Below are 14,094 nucleotides of genomic sequence, written 5' to 3'. Positions count from 1 at the left end.
AAAGGTCACTGAATTAACAAACCAATTGAGATTAAATATTGAACTGATTTGCAACCCCCACAACTTGAATAATGTATTAAAATAAAAAGTAGCACTTTATCCATGTGATAACAATATTTACTATAATTGATTTTTTCTTAAAATTTTGTTGAGTATATTTAATTTTAAAACACAAGAGATTCAAATAAGCAATCAATAATGAAAAATACAAAATACAAAAATTGTGAAATTGTTGTGATGGTTAACTATTACTCTGTAACATACACTAAACTAAGGTAGCAAAATGGATCCAAAAAGCTGTAAATTGATGCAAGCTGACTGGGTCTTTTTCTTATTTGTGGACTCAGTATTGATATCTTTGTGTAATTCAGTCATTCTATATCTGTTTATACAGACTAATCCACTTCCAGGCCAAATGGAAGACTTTGGTCTTTCAGCTTTCATGTACAGAAGACAGATGCCTTAGAAAAATCCCCAGGATAATCGAAAACTATCAACATACTTTTGATGTCCACTGAATCCTTTCAAGTCTCACTTGTGCCCTGTATTCTTCAAACGGCATTAAAATGTTTTAAACAGTCCTAGCAAAGGATTGAGAGCATTAGATTGCATTTTAAATTAAGTCTATTCCTTAGATTGCTTTTGATCAATCAGGCAGAAATTTTGTTCTAGTGTTGTTCTACAGTAACAAGAACCTGTGGTTATTGCAATTGCTTGGTCAAATGATATTTTGGGGAAAAACATTCATGCAAAAAACCTTCCTGGGATTTGGAGCTGCCAACCCCTTGTCTGCTCCTGTGTTAGGCAGACCTTTGTGAAAATAAGACCTTTCTCTTCTATGTAATCTCAGTATTATTTTTAAAATATCTGTAACTCTTTAGTCTGTCTACATAAACAAATATTTGTTGTTATTTCTATGTAAATAATCAGTACACATTTTTCATTCCATCCACCTAAAGCAGTGTGGAGTCGTCAAATTAATGAGTGACTTACCCAGGCTCTCCTGTCTGCTCTTACATACTCTTATTTCTTTATGCTACACACAAGTAAGGCAAAGGGCTTAGTTGTGTAGCAAGATTATTTTCTATGGAAAAAAAAATCTTTCTACCCCTAACTTCTCTATTATAAATATTGAGATAGCAAGAAAAAGATACTTTACCCCCGTGACATCCATAACCTTAATGGCTGCAAGCTGGCCCGTTTTGACATGACGACCCTAGAAAGAGAATACAACGAAAAGGCATTTAGTTCTGATGAGAAATATTACCATGCAGTCCCAACTGTGAAGAATACACAGTTAAACAGATCACAGCCAGAGTACGTAAAATGAGAAAACAGACATGCCACAGAAACTTTAAATATTTTGAAAATATTATTACCACAAATACTTTTTAATTAATTTATTTGAAAGCTAAAGAGAACACGCATATGTGTGAGTTCAGATCAAGCTCTCATCTGCTGGTTCACTACCCAAATGCTCACAACGGTATGACTGGGCTGAGCCAAACCAGGAGACTAGAACTCCATCCAGGTTTCTCATATGCGACCATCACCTGCTGCCTCCCAGCGGGTGCATCAGCAGGAAGCTAGAAGCAGGCGTGGAGTCAACTTCTACCCTGGCACTCAGAAGTGGGATTCCTGGACTGTAACAGGTGTCAACTGATGGACCAAACGCCGAGTCCTGAGCATCTATTCTCTGTTAGTTGTTTTACGCATTTTCCATATCTTTAGCATTGTGGTGTAATTTCCAGCGGGTCAAGTTTGAAAAAAACAAACACAAGGTTAAACAGTATGATCCTACTGAGTGTCTCCAAGGCGACAGAGGGCTCAAGTGCATGATGGATTCATGAACAGTGGGAGGTAGGGCAGCATAAAGGAGACCCCGACATCTCTCTATCCTTAATCATTCTTTGCTTGCTCCTTGGGAAAGCATCATGTCTAGGTCTGACTCTCAGACAACAGAGCCATTCCTCCTAAATGCATTGGACGTATGGCTTCCAGAATGCGTTTCACCTACTACTGTTATCAGGCAGCATGATGTAGCTGATGAAGTCAGCTGGGTTCAGAGCGCAGCTGCATGCCCTCAGGCAAGTCTCTTAACCTTCCAGCTTCAGTTTCCTCATCTGAAAATAGAGGTAGTACCACTCACAGCACAGCAGTGAGAATGACATGAGGGAGAAATGAGAGCAGCTCCACCAGTGTGCCTGGCACAGAGAGATGTCAGCAGATGCTGGCAAAAATTATGTATTGCCCTGTCTTGTGATTAATTAAGTATTGTCTTCCCTATGAAGACAAGACCTGTATCTCACTCTTGTGTTTCCAGGGCCTGGAATAGGAGCTGTGACATGTTTATGAATCATGTTTAGTACTTGAGGTTAATAAAAGGGGATTGACTTAGCGCAACTTAGATCGACCTGAGAGAAACTATGGTAGCTTGGTTGGGTCCAGTTTTTAAACATTTTTAAGTAGGATATCTTTAGGATGATACAGTCTTCAAGCACCTGAATCCTTTCACATTCTCTGCTACTTCTCTCCCCTCCTACAATCATTTTTCCATTGCTTATCGCTTCCCATCTCACACATCTCAGCTTTGACCATCCACTTTAGCCCGATGCTGGCTGTGTGTGCCTCACCTTGCAGTTCCTATCCCATTCTGCTTCCTTCCTCCTCATTTCGGAAAGAGCACAAAGAAGCAGGCATAAACAGCCCCTCATCCGCACCCCACCCTTCAGAAAATTGAGGCAAGGGTTTAGGCACATAATGATGCAGCGAGCCCTGGCACCAGAGGCCCGGTTCCTGTCCTGCCTGCCTGTCTATTCCCATTGCATCTATCTGTGCACAAGTTTTTCCAGTTGGAAAATATGGTGAGGCAGGGCTCCGTGTCTGGGAGGTGAGAGGGGAGCATGTATCATCATCATCAACTCCTCCCATCTCAAGAAGCACTTGGAAATGTAGTTTTCACAATGACTGAGGAGAGCCGTGTTACTGCTTATGTGGCAGGGCCAAGGATACAGATGCTTCCTGACCTACAGTGTGCTTACATCCCAATAAACCCATGAAAACATAGAAGTCACAAATGTATTTATGCTTGATCTTTGTCAAAAAGCTAGCGAGTGGTTAAAAAATGCATTGGATCCACCTCGTCTGCTTCACCTTGCACTTCACTGCTCACGGTAGAATGTGGCTGATGGCTCTGTGTGACCACGTGGCTGGCAGAGAGCTGCCCAGCACTGTGAGGCAGGCTCACACCACACATTGTTAGTCTGGAGAAGGTCAGAATGGAAGATGGAGGTCTCCGCTAACAGTGTGTAGCTGTTTCACCTCCATAAAGTCAGCCATGGTCTTTGGAGGACCACTGATACTAACTTGCCTCTGTTGATCAACATGGAACCATCTCCAGAGTTACCCAGGGCCCAGTGGACCCAGCGGTGCTGAAATGATGACCTTTGCAAAGGAATCGACAGCTTTACAATCAACAAATCATACCTGAGCCAAGAGCTGTTTTTCTATGAAAGAACTGAAAGAGGGCGTGAGAATTAATGCTGAGCACGGGGAGCCTACTTAACATTACGTGGTTGCTTGACTGTGAAACTCTTAATGATATCATAAAGTTGGATAAAAGCTAACTCCCGCAAAGACCTTGCAGGCCCCCTAAGAGCTGAGTCCCTTCCTGCCGTACCATGCTGGCTCCCACCTGTTCTTCCTTTATAGTCCAAACCATTTTCAGGTCTCTGACATGCTGTGCTGTTTCTCGCCTTTCTGTTGCTGTGTTTTTTTGGTCTGGGGAGCCCTGAGCCTCCCCGACTCCTCAATAAACTCTTCCTAGATTCAACTCAGACATCACATCTTTTGAGTAAAATCTTATACGGAATTTTCCAGTCCAAACAGGGGCTTGGCTACCCAAGTCTAGTCTCCTCTGCTCCCCCACCCCGGTCTCCTCCACAAGAATCCAGAGAGAACTCTGCACTAGAACTTCAAGTCCTGAAGAAGCAAGGAACTTCTGTTTAGTGAATAATTTGCCCTGAGGAGACATCAACACGAAATTCTTTCCATCAGCAGCCTGGGCTGAGATCAAGCCCATGATACTGATCCACAGTGAGACAGGAGGCAGGACTGAAGCAATGTGTAAGGGTTCCACCTACATGGTGCTGGGCCGTTGGTGCTGAGCCGTTACTGACCTGAAACACAATATCTGCTTCTTTTTTTTGGGGGGGGGGGCAGAGTGGGGGTGGAATCAGGGTATGTATGTTTTGTTTTTTAATTATGTTTCGAAAATACCTGAAGGTTAACAATGGAAAAGAAAAACAACCCAGTTTTCCTCTGTTACATTTCATTTCCAAGCCGAGATAAAGTTCTTGATGGGTTTGACAACTGATGGAGCAATGCACCTGACTCTAGTGCAGGATTCTAGACTGGCTGGAGGACAAGTAGCAGCCTCAGCCCAGTCCCATGCACAGGCCACCAGGAAGGCTGCTGAGCTGTCAAATGTCCCTGATCAGGGGAGGCAGCCCAACAGCTAGCTGCCCAGCAGGTGTTGCCTTCTGCATCACCACAGGCTGTCAAATGCAATCAGCTTCCAGATGCAGACAGACTTCATGGCGTGAGCATGACCTAAGACCACTGCAAGTGGATGCACAGCCACGCCCAGGACAGTTTCAGAAGAGGGACTTCTCTGATAATGACAAATCAATTGAGTTGATTGCCCCTAAGGTACCTAATCCAATCCTTTTTTTTTAAGAGAAGGCCAGAATCTCTCGGCTGAGGACAACCTTGGCCTCTTACGCATTCTCTTCCATCACGCTTCAGCACTTCAGTTGTATATTCTCATCACAAAGACAAAGCAAGCTAGGTTTTTTATGATTAATTTATTTGAAAGGCAGAGTTAAAAAGATCCCATCTGTTGGTTTACTCTCCAGATGGTTCACGGGGCTTGGCCAGGCAAAGCCAGGTGCTGAGAACTGCATCCAGCTCTCTTACCTGGATGGTGGGGACCCAACTCCTTGAGCCACAGCCAGTGCCTTCCAGGACAGCCAGAGTGCAAAATGAAAGCAGGCACTTCTGGGGTGCAGGCATCCTAAGCAATAGCTTTACTCATAGGCCAAATGTCCACTTGGTGATTACTTCGTAAACAAACATTTTAGTATTATTGCTTTTTAGTTCAACTTGGAACTGTTTTTCACTACTTCTCATAAGACTATTTAAAAGTTCACTTTTTCTACTTCTAAAACACTTATTTTTCTCTCTTTTTTAAAGAAATTCATTTTCGTTTCTGGACGGGGGAGTAAATGAAAATGTTTTAAAAGGAGAATTAGAAAGTGTAATATTCCTTCTATTCTGAATTTATTTCCATTTACAAGAGAAATTAAAAAATACAAATACAGGTATCACTTAAAGTTGAATCTAAAATACATGCTTAGATAAAGACTGATAATCAAATTCTGAAGAGAAATATTGTCTAAAAGGAGACAAAATTTTAGAATGACGTTCCATAAAAATGAGAGAAAAAGTCCCATCAGGCTGTAGGTGCTCAGTCATTTCTTAATAAAAGAATTAACTAGAAGTTCTTTTTCCCACTGAAACAGCCAGCAATCACGAAAGCCAGTGAACAGACTAAATCTAGAAAAAAAAATCGATATTGTGGTGGAGCTCAAAGCCTAATGTTAGACAATGCTCTTAAAGCAGCAAAACAAAGCATTAAAAGTAGGGGAAAGCAGAACGTTTGAGGTCAACAACAGTAGGGATGAGGGGGTCACTGGGCCCTATATTCCACACGTTTCCATTCCCAGGACTTTCCTTCAGGCATTCTCACTTTGAGACAAGGAATGACGTTGATTTTGTTCCAGACAAAATCATTCGCCATCAAGGTGACACCCTAATCACTCAGCTCGCTCCACGGTATTTGACCCCTTCCTTTTACCCTCTCCCTCCAATGAATTCTAGAGAAAAACAGTTCTGTCTAGAATAGCCACATAGGGCTCCCCAATTATTGCTACTGCTTTCTGAAGAAGAGCTAGCCTGCCTTGGAGCAGAAGGGCTGAGGCTATCCTGGAAAAGAGAACCTTCATTTCTGGGTCAGAGCAATGCATTTATTTCCCACAAGCAAGCCAGGGTTGTTGAAAACACAGACACCTCCCTTATTCCCCTTCATCTTCCCGTGCAAGTGGTTCATTCTCCTTCATCCATAACTTATAGTCAAGCTTGCATTTATGGAAGGAGTCTTATTTAATCTTCTAGTTGCAAATGAGTGTCCTATCTTGGAGTTTCCAAAGTACCCTATGCTAACTCCATTGATCACAGCCAGCCGTGAATTGTTCCAAATTTTCTTTACTAAAACCATAAAAATAAATCAAGCAGAAAGAAAGTCAGACCATGCAATGACAGATGCTACATTATGGTTCTATTTGTCCATCCCGCCATCCACCTACCCTCCTATCCATCCATCCATCCATCCATCCATCCATCCATCCATCCATCCATCCCTAATGCTGCAATGCTAGCTGATCTCAATATAGAATGAAGCCCGGCATTTCTCATCCCAGTCTCTATCTGGGAACTACCTTTAGCCAAGAGGCCACCACACCTGTGGGCATGCTCCCTCCTGGATACTGCTGAGAGACAAGGCAGCTTGGATGAAGGTGCAAGTGTAGAGAACCTGAGAGGTAGTCATCAAGTCAGCAGGCCAACCCAGCAACACAGTACATGACAGCGGGTCCATCTACCCACCGTGTCTCCCGTAGTGCCTGGCTTAGCAGTAACTTAGTAAATATTTGCCAAATAGCAGACCATACAGAGTGAGATCTGAATTCAGTTTTGGTTCCACCCACAGACTCACACCTGTTCCATCACCCTTTGCACTTGCATCCATCCCCACAGTATATGAGACATGATAAGGTGTGGGGTGAGCAGGAGTTACAGCCATTTTGCTCGTAAAGAAGTTGGAAGAGGAATCAAGTGGATGAACTTGCTTTAAATCCTACAGAGAAGCCAACTTAGGGACAAGAAGCAGGCTTCATCAAGACACGTCTTTGACACCCTCTGGAACATCTGCTATGACAGTGAGGGAGACACAACTACGAGGCTGGGCAGCGCAGGATGCTGACCTGAGGCAGAGAGTCCAGAACCACCTCAGCCTCATCTCCGCAGGAATGTCTGGAATGCCCTACAGGAACCACACAAGTCTAGTATCAGCTGACCACAAGGAGTGCCCTGCGCTACAGATCACTGCTACGGGTCGCTCACATGTTCAAGCAAACAGCTGCAGCCTTCTCCCAGCCCGTGCCTAAGATGCCAAGTGTCATATATCCCGAGTGGGCTTTTCCCTCACGTGGTCAACCCTGTCATATGGAGGTGTCCTGGGCTACCTGCCAACAGGACGCAGCCCTTCAGACTCCCCCGCTGACTAATAAAACTGCCGGAACTAATTCTCTCTCAATCACCCCTGAACCTAACAACCACTTCAAGAAAACTCCAAAGAGCCTTAGGAGCAACAAATGGAATCGTTCACAGCAGGTGATGGGTGTTGCGTCTTCCTGAGGCTTCCACAGATTGAGTACAGTGAGCATCTGAGTGCAGTGAGCATCTAGGGCTCCTTGGCCGTCCTTCGGCCTTCATCAGCAGCTGAACAGTCCTGTTTGGTCTCCCCTGCAGGACTGAGTGGACACACAGTGCTCTCAGACGCACACACACACACGGGGGAACCAAGTTACTGGCCCAGGCTGGCGCCAAGGCATCTGTGCTCCGTCTTGGCTTCTCATGCTGAAAACTGCTCTGTACAACACAGACTGGGGTATTTTCAAGACAAGTCAGGGATGGGCCAACTGAGAGCAGAGGCTTGCTGAAAGACAGGAGGAGAGCAGGAGGAGACAGGGCTCCATTTTTCTTTTGTTAAAAACCATGGTGCATCAGTCTTCATGGCTTCCAACTTGGCTCAGTTGATAAATCAAAATAAATGTCTTAAGGCGAAAGAAAAAAAAAAAAGCAAAAAAATAGTCACAGCTTTGTGCAGACAATAGTTAATGTATGCGGATTCCGTGGCAGGGAGAGGAAAGCTGTACCCGGGGAAGTAGCACAGCTGATGCGACAGCAGTGATGAGCAGACAGGCCGAGAGCTGGCAGGAGCTCAGCATTTAGCAGATCCAGTCACTGGCCATGGCCTCCAGCCAGGGACAGATTACCCAGTAACCTCTCAACCCAAAAAACAAGCACAAAAACAAGTAGCTCTCCTCTAATGTATGCCACAGCACTGCCAGCAGCATTCATGGCATCTCGCACATCATGCCTGCAAGATTAACCCCATTCCCTGGGACACAGGGTTCAGAGGTTAGGGATGCAGCATGCACCTGCAGTCAAATCTTCAGCCTCCACAGCAGGGTTGGGTCTGGACCTATAAATGATCCCTAAGGACCAAGAAAAAGTACAACTGCAGGAACAAGAGAAAATCATGGACTCCACGGTGACTTATTAAAAAATTTCAGAAAATGAGAAATTCAGCTTAAGAAGGAGTCTTCACCTCAAAGACTCTTCACTTCATTTTAATAATAATGGATTCATTAACGAAATGCCATTAAAAACTTCAAAGTTAAAAAAATGGGTTGTTTCCCAATAGTTTGGGGAGGGGGTTCATGGTTAGATGATCAGGCAAGACTCTGTTTTAATAGTCTAGGGACAAGTATTCTAAAATACAGATATGAACACCAACCTAGAAATAGTAGAGATATGAGTAAACCTGGTAAGACGCAAATAGCCACTGTTCTTGACACAATCAGTAAAAAGGTAAGTGTGGCACAGCCGTACTAGTCACAGTGGCCTGTGAAATCCAATGGGAGCCTAAGTCTGTCTCCCAAGTTCCCCCAAGGGAAGTCCCAGGCACACAGCTTGGATCAGGAGCACGGAATGCTCCTGAAGGCTGATCAAGCATTCCCCGGGCATCCTGATAAATCATGCTGGGAAACACAATGTCTCCAGGCCAAGCGAAACTCATGCACAGTTACCGCAAATCCCAGGAAATGGTGTCTGTAGTGATCCATCAAGAATGACCAAAGCAAAAGCTCAAAGGATCCTGGGGGGTAAAATGCCTGTGAGAGAGGGCCAGATAGCTTTTCTCCATAGGAAAAGGGCCCTGCTCCAAAGCCTAAGGTAGCAGCTGGAGTGGGAAAGCCACAGGTTTGGAGGGCAGCGGCATTTGGCTCCACCAGGATTTGTTCTGCTTTGTTTTCCAGGTGTTTACCATGCAAGCAGGACCACGGACACAGACCCTTGAGGCTGCAGTGGGACTTGGCATTCTGTGCTGCTGCTGAAGGACTCGGAGAGAAATAGACAGCAAGGGGACGCAAGGCCTGCCCGGTCCCCTCGTCAGCTTCCTCTCTTCCAACAACAGGACTAGGCAGAGGAGCCTTGGTTCTTGGACACAGTTCACATTTTCACAGATTTCCCATCCCTGGGGACTAGTTTCAGTGGTGCCTGTCAGACCGCTGGCTGGGTCCAGCCCAGCCCAGCTTAGTGGAGTACAGCCTATGCCATGATAGTCGTGACCAGGTATTAGGGTAGGCAGAGACGACTTTGGCACAGATAGGGATGGGAATGGGGGAAGAGGCTGCCTTTTCCTTATCGTATGGCTCCCAGGAAGGCCAGGCCGCCCCCGCAGCAGTCTGAGCCATGGTACTGTAACGTGCAGCAGCAAGAGCCAGCAAGGACTGCAGAAATACCAGCTCCGGTACTTGGGCAGAGGAGAATGGAAACTGGTCCCCCTTGATTCCTTGTGGGGGTTGGGCAGGCATAAACCTCTCCCATTGCTTCCTCAAACCTCCACAAGTGTTAATTAAAACAAAAGAAATGTCAGCCTGAGAAAGTGCTGGAATGTAATTAGAGCCCACCAAAGCTCCTGTTCCATGGGGGAGAACAGACAAGTAATGAAAGGGAAGCCTTCGCGTTCCTACTGGCTCTCTGCTCCGTGGCTGACACAAAAATCAATTCCAATAGGCTTTAGTTGTATCTGAGCAGGAACGCGGGAGACAGATGCGATTCAGTGAGCATAATGATTCAGTGGAGGCATAATGATGCCCATGGCAGAAAGAGAAAAACAGAGAACACGTGACAGTGAATGCACTCTACCAATGTAAGGACGTGTGTGCGCATGTGTGTACAGGCACATGTGCCACATCTACATGACACTCATGAAAGCACAGCAGAGCGGATCTCAAAACTGGTATATTATCCAAAATGTGAAGACATGCCACCCCTGGCCCTATCCCTGAGACAGAGTTTCCTTGGCATAGGCCAACTGTATCCCCTAGGGACTTGTGACAGTCCCTGGGGATGCTGGCGGCTATGCCCGCCTCTGCTGCTGTGTGTACTCTCAGAGCTTCCCTGCTGCAAACAGTGCCACCCTCCCCTCAAATTTGAATCAGGACCAGGTGGGGAAGCGCCATTCTAAGAGAATCTGACATTCAGTAGGTACTCAATGCATGCTGAACTCCACATGGAAGGCCAATTTCCTCACGAGGGTCCTGTCCTTTGGAAGAAGTGGGGCCCATGGTGATGTTTTGTTTTTGTTTTCTCAGTAGCATTTTACCAATGGAAATTCTTTGATAAAGAGAATGCGGCTGAAATCCCAAATACTGAAGGGGGCCCATAGAACACATATTGTTGTATGTTCTATGGCCTGGGCAACTTTCCATCTGGTTATTATATGCATTAAGAATCCAGTTCCAAGATTTCCACTGTGTCAAGTAAGCTACATATCCTATTTTTTTTTTCCACCTGCAGTAGCAGAGGACCTGGCCATCAGCCTAGCTGATCACATCTCTGCTCTCAACAGCCACACCTGCCATGTCGGCATGAGCAACTGCTGTCTGCTGAGCAAAGCCCCACCTGTCCTGTTGTTCTTTGGATGGACTGGCAAGGGGACACCATTGGACAGCAGGAATCTGCGCAGCATCTTAGAAAGAAACGATACCTCATCTGGGCTCATAATATCCAGGAGCAGGGGCCACCCCAGACCCTAGCATTCTGCCAGCAAGTACATCCTTCTTGGAAAGCTGGGAGTGCGTAACAGGGGCCTCACAGAAACCAGTCCCTTCCCTCTAAGAACCAAACAAGAATGCTAGGAACACTTCTGTCTGAGATCTTTGGGATGACAGCGAGTCAGCTGCCCTCCCAATCAGGCCTGACCAGAGCCTGAAAAAGCTCTTGTTCTTGTCCTCAAGTTATCATCTGATTCTACCTGGTCAGGCCTGATTGGGAGGGCAGCTGAATCGCTGGTGGATGCATGCAAGTGCAGCTATATTTGGCAGCCATGGGGAGGACCCTGCCAGGGAGCTTCCTCTCCAGGAGGCAGAGATTTCCCTGATTCCAATGAAATTCTTCCCTCCACTGTGCTTCCTGCCTGCCACTTGAGGTGACTCATCAAGGACAAGGGCAGCTTCTTGCTGATGCTCTGGGAAGTCTTGCATGCCCCAGCAGGAATGTCACCCAAGCTCCGGGAGCACCCACTCTCAGCTGGAGCCCTGTAGGCCCTAACTGAGGAGTGCCCGAGTTAAGAGGAAAGGTTCCAGAGTGTTAGGTGATGCTTTTGTGCCTGGAGTTACTTTGGGTTTAAAGTTTCCTTACATATAAGACAGATACAAAGCCAGTAGCTCACTGGGTTGGAGTGCCTGGAAGGACACAAAGGATATTGCAGTCTTCTAGTGTAACAATATTTACTCTCTCCTCCTTGTCTTGTGATCCTTTCCTTACTTTCTTCATGTTGCACTTCAAATGTCATCTTTGAGAGTCCTTCCCTGCCACTGTACCCCAAATCTTTAGCAGCCTCTTACCTTTCCCCTTCTCTGCTTTGTCACCATCCAACCAACCAACCATATACTTTAGGTGTGTGTGGGGGGGGCGACTTCCGGTTCTTGAAAGGAAGTTGTCTTGTGCACTGCTCTACTTCATAGCCTGTAAATGGACACTCAAGATGTGTTTTTTGAGTGAGCTCTTGACTTCATTGTGCGAACCTGCTCCCCCTTACACACATCTTTTTTTGAAGATTTATTTTTCTTTTATTGGAATGGCAGGTATACCGAGAGAAGAGACAGAGAGAAAGATCTTCTATCCTCTGGTTCATACCCAAAGTGGCTGCAATGGCCAGAGCTAAGCTGATCCAAAGCGAGGAGCCAGGAGCTTCTTCCAGGTCTCCCACACGGATGCAGGGTCCCAAAGCTTTGGGCCATCCTCGACTGCTTTCACCAGCCACAAGCACGAAGCTGGATGGGAAGTGGAGGAGCTGGGATAAGAACTCGCGCCAATGTGGGATCCCAGTGAATGGAAGGCAATGATTTAGCCACTAAGACCATTGCACCAGGCTCCTCTCTTTCCTTTTTAGCAAATTGTAGCTTTGCTTGATCTGATAAAACGCATAATGTCATCAGAAATCCGAGGCTCAAAGAAGCAAGTTTTCGTACAGGTCATATTTTCCTTGCATGATGGCTTGGCATGTAAGCAAATGGAGGATGGTACTGCTTTCCAATTTTGATTTGTTTGGGGGGTACAGTGTAACTTAATACACATATATAATGTGTGAAGTGATCAAATCAGGGGGATTAGTTTCCATTTTCTGAAAAATTCATTACTTCTTTGTGTTGGGAACTTTCAAACTCCTCTCTTTTAGATCTCTATAAAATGAGTATTAAATTGCTGGAACGACCCTCATTGTACTGCACCACAAAGCATTAAAACCGATTCCTCTTACATAAGTATATGTTGGTACCTATCATCCAACAGCTGTCTTCTCCTCCCTTTCCTGTCTCTTTTCTTAATTATTATCCTAGTGTTCTGCAAAGCATAAAGGGCAGTGCTATAAATTAAAAATGGTAATAAAGTATATTGTCTGTCCAGGAAGACATATGTGTGTAATCGCTTTATTTAAATATTAGCAAAACAGATATTAAAAAGTTATGTCATACAAAAGTGGAGGTGACTGCACTTCCCAATTACATCTCTGCTAGCAGCAGCCAACACATCAACCTTACAAGGTAGCAATTAAGCTTGGAGCTATGCTTTTTAGTCCAAAGAGAACACGCGATAACCTTGCCTTGACACAACATACAAAGTTAGAGCCAGCAACTTTGTCCCAACCTTCCAGATTTCAACCAGCCAAGGTATTATGGCACAAATGTATGGAAGATGGTTTTTCTTTTCTCCTCTTTTTCATTTCCAGCTACAGAAATGGACTAGGCATATGGGAAAAGAGTCAAAAACAGAACCTCCTATAATGGAATCTCACTTGAAAGTATCAAGTCTAATTTCAGTCGTGTTGCCAAGACCTAATTTCAGTCACTCTGAGGCTTAGGTATTTGCCCACCATTCATGATCAGTTCTGCATTTCCTTAGCATCTGGCCCAGCAATCTTGTGTTCATAACATCAATGGCTTACTTCATTGGTAGTGTCTGTCTTTGGAAGGAACATTAAGAAAATGAAAATGATGCTTATTTAAGTAAAACAAACAACTCAAATGTGGGTCTCTAATTATTAAAATAGACCTTATGATATCTAAGAACTTCTTACCAGAAAGTCTGCTTAGATGTAATAATCTATCATGTGATAATACCAATACTATACTGAGTTATTAGTTGCTGATGAATACTCTCACCAGTTTATAAATTTGAATATTGAAAAATAGATGTTATACCTGATGCTGTAAGACTGGATGATACATACTAAACCCACACTCATACTTCTCATATATTTAATTTTCAAGATTGATTCACTCATTTCTTTCTTTATTTGAAAGGCAGAATTGAAGAGATAGAAGGAGAGACAGAGACCTCCATCCACTGGTTCATTCCCCAAATGGCCGCCGCAACAGTCAACCTGGCCCAGACTGGAGCCAGGAGCTTCACTGTCTCTCCTGTGGGAGCAGGAAGCCAATCACTTGTACTATCTTCTGCTGCATTTCCCAAGCCATTAGCAATGAGCTGATGGAAAGCAGAGCAGTAAGAACACAAACTAGTACTCATATTGGGATACTGGTATCTTAGTCTGTGGCTTAGCCGGCTATGCCACAATCCTGGCCATATCTACTTATGCAATTTTAAAAACATTTTTTGAGAAGCACA

At 44.8% G+C, this 14,094-nt stretch overlaps 1 protein-coding gene across 8 annotated transcripts in view; it reads right to left on the bottom strand.

The window, feature by feature from the left end:
* TNIK (TRAF2 and NCK interacting kinase) overlaps nucleotides 1–14,094 on the bottom strand; it is a 382,866-nt gene that overhangs the window by 151,317 nt on the left and 217,455 nt on the right. For all 8 annotated transcript variants that reach the window (XM_041002750.1, XM_041002751.1, XM_041002753.1 and 5 more), the window contains exon 3: nucleotides 1,160–1,216. In XM_041002750.1, coding sequence (XP_040858684.1) covers nucleotides 1,160–1,216 — 57 coding nt within the window. The remainder of the gene's footprint in view (nucleotides 1–1,159; nucleotides 1,217–14,094) is intronic.

This window comes from Ochotona curzoniae, unplaced genomic scaffold (assembly GCF_017591425.1).
Source record: "Ochotona curzoniae isolate NIBS_2020 unplaced genomic scaffold, NIBS_Ocur_1.0 scaffold_2587, whole genome shotgun sequence".
Taxonomy (NCBI): Eukaryota; Metazoa; Chordata; class Mammalia; order Lagomorpha; family Ochotonidae; genus Ochotona; species Ochotona curzoniae.
Note: the sequence above shows the minus strand (reverse complement) of the source record. Positions and strands in the feature narration are given on the sequence as shown.